Source organism: Gekko japonicus, unplaced genomic scaffold (assembly GCF_001447785.1).
Source record: "Gekko japonicus isolate JY-2015 unplaced genomic scaffold, Gekko_japonicus_V1.1 scaffold761, whole genome shotgun sequence".
In the NCBI taxonomy this organism is placed as follows: Eukaryota; Metazoa; Chordata; class Lepidosauria; order Squamata; family Gekkonidae; genus Gekko; species Gekko japonicus.
In genome coordinates, this window is record NW_015177030.1 from 693,967 (window position 1) to 696,133 (window position 2,167).

The 2,167-nt window shown below is 55.7% G+C and overlaps 2 protein-coding genes across 2 annotated transcripts in view; one reads left to right on the top strand and one right to left on the bottom strand.

Annotated features, from left to right (window-relative positions):
* Positions 1–2,167, bottom strand: part of ENO3 (enolase 3 (beta, muscle)) — a 17,768-nt gene that overhangs the window by 2,934 nt on the left and 12,667 nt on the right. Inside the window, 2 exon segments of the mRNA XM_015427896.1 lie at positions 644–664; positions 822–826. Coding sequence (XP_015283382.1) covers positions 644–664; positions 822–826 — 26 coding nt within the window.
* SPAG7 (sperm associated antigen 7) overlaps positions 1,048–2,167 on the top strand; it is a 7,659-nt gene continuing 6,539 nt past the window's right edge. Inside the window, exon 1 of the mRNA XM_015427873.1 lies at positions 1,048–1,058. Within this exon, the coding sequence (XP_015283359.1) occupies positions 1,048–1,058 (11 nt within the window). The remainder of the gene's footprint in view (positions 1,059–2,167) is intronic.

Below are 2,167 nucleotides of genomic sequence, written 5' to 3' on the forward strand. Positions count from 1 at the left end.
GACCAGTTTGCACCGCGAACAGAAGCTCCCGCCTTCCACTGAGGCTCAGAGGATCTCAACAAAGCGGCCACACGCTCAAGGCCCCGTCAGAAGAGAAGACTGCAGCCGGCGGCAGGAAGAGCTTCTTGGGGGGGGGGAGTTGGCCTTAAAAAAAAAATAAATTATGCAAAAATCCACATGATAGCTGGGGTGGGGACTGGTGCTTGGCACCACACCTTGGGAGCAATATCCTGGTTTTGCACATCACCGGGAATGGGTGGGGCCACACTTGAAGGCTGTCAATTGTGGAATGGTTGATCTCCAGACAGGTCACTAAAACTGGCTGCCCTAACGGGAAAGAACCCACCATGGGACGGAGGCGGGAGCCAGCTAGCCTGTGGTGTCTGTTTCCAGGGGTCGGAGGAGGCCGGCAGTAAAGGGGGAATGATCCTGTGTGGGGAGGGGGAGGCCTGCTCAGGAAGGACCAGCCAGGCCTCTGGAAAGAGAAGTCCCATCTCCCCAGACTTGGGGCTTCTGGAGAAGTTCTGATGGATTCTGAATCAATTTACCCAATCTGCGATCAGTCTGCAAGCATCTAAAGGACAACTTGGTGATCCAGGGAAGTCAGCACGGATTTGTCCCGAACCGGTCCTGCCAGACCAACCTCATTTCCTTCTTCGATGGAGTGACGAGCGTACTGGATCGAGGGAATGCTGCTGATGTTGTTTACCTGGGTTTCAGTAAAGCTTTTGACAGGGTTCCCCATGTTGTTCTGGTGGGTAAAGGAGCAGAGTGTGGACTGGACTCTAGGACACTCTAGGTGGCTAGGGAACTGGTTGGAGAACCACACTCAGAGAATACTTGTCAGTGGCATTTCATCTGAATGGAAGGAGGTGTCTAGTGGGGTGGGTGCCACAGAGCTTGGTTCTGGGCCCGGTACTGTTTGATATCTTTATAATCTGGATGAGGGTGTGGAGGGGCTACTCATTAAATTTGCAGATGACACTTAATTGGGAGGAGCGGTGAACCACACCAAAAGACAGAGATAGAATTTAATGAGATCTGAACATGCTGAGAAAGTGGGTGAATGTGAACAAGATGCAATTAACTAGGATAAGATCTTTGGGTACAGGTGGGCTGAAAGTTAAATATGAGCAGCCAGTGTGACGCGGTGACAAAAAAAGGCTAATGCAATCTTGGGGTGTATCAACTAAGGCATAACATCCAAATCACAGGATGTCCTAATCCCACTGCACACTGCATTGGACAGGCCGCACCTGAAGTATTGTGTGCCGCTCTGGAGGCCTCACTTCAAAAAGGACGTGGACAGAATGGGGCGGGTGCAGAGGAGAGCGACGAGGACCATCAGGGGCCTGGAGTCCAAGAAGCCCTCTGAGGAAAGGCTGAGGGACTTGGGAAGGTTCGGTCTGGAGAAGAGGAGGTTGCGGGGGACATGACTGCTCTCTTTTAAGTATTGGAAGGGCCGTCACTTAGAGGAAGGCAGGGAGCTGTTCGTGTTGGCGGCAGAGGAGAGGAGCTGCAATCATGGGCTTAAATTAAGGGCGGGAAGGTACCGGCTGGCTCTTGGGAGAGACGTTTTGACAGTTAAGAGTTGTGCCCACAGTGGGATCAGCTGCCCCTCCCTGGCCGTCTTTAAGCAGCGGCGGGACAAACACTAGCCAGGGATGCTCTAGGGGGCTGATCCTGCACTGAGCGGGGGTTTGCTTGATGGCCTCTAGGGACGCCTTCCAACTCGGCGTGATTCTAGGATTTTACCCACCGTGTGCTAATGAGAGAGAGCGCATCTGTCCTCCTCGCGTGGATCTACGTAGAAGCTGGCCGGAGGACAGGGACACGCCCTCGGAGCCCCCCTGCTGGAGCCGACTAAGAAAGGGTCCCTCCAGTCCGGGAACGGCAGGGGGTGTGTGTGTGTGTGTGTGTGGCGGTGGCAGGCTCAGAGGTCTGGAGGGGCAGGACCAGGGGCGAGTCCACCGGGGGCCCCCTCTGCGACCAGCAGAGCTTAACTCTGGGCAGAAGCGCTCGTGTGCACCGGAGAGCCGCGACCCAGGACGAGACCCCGCCTGCCGGACGACTCAGACTCAGCCCTCGCTCCGCGCCGGAGAGTACTGGAGGCCCGAGAGTAAGACGGGCGAGACCACAGAAGTCTGCGGCGGGGCCTCGTTCGGAG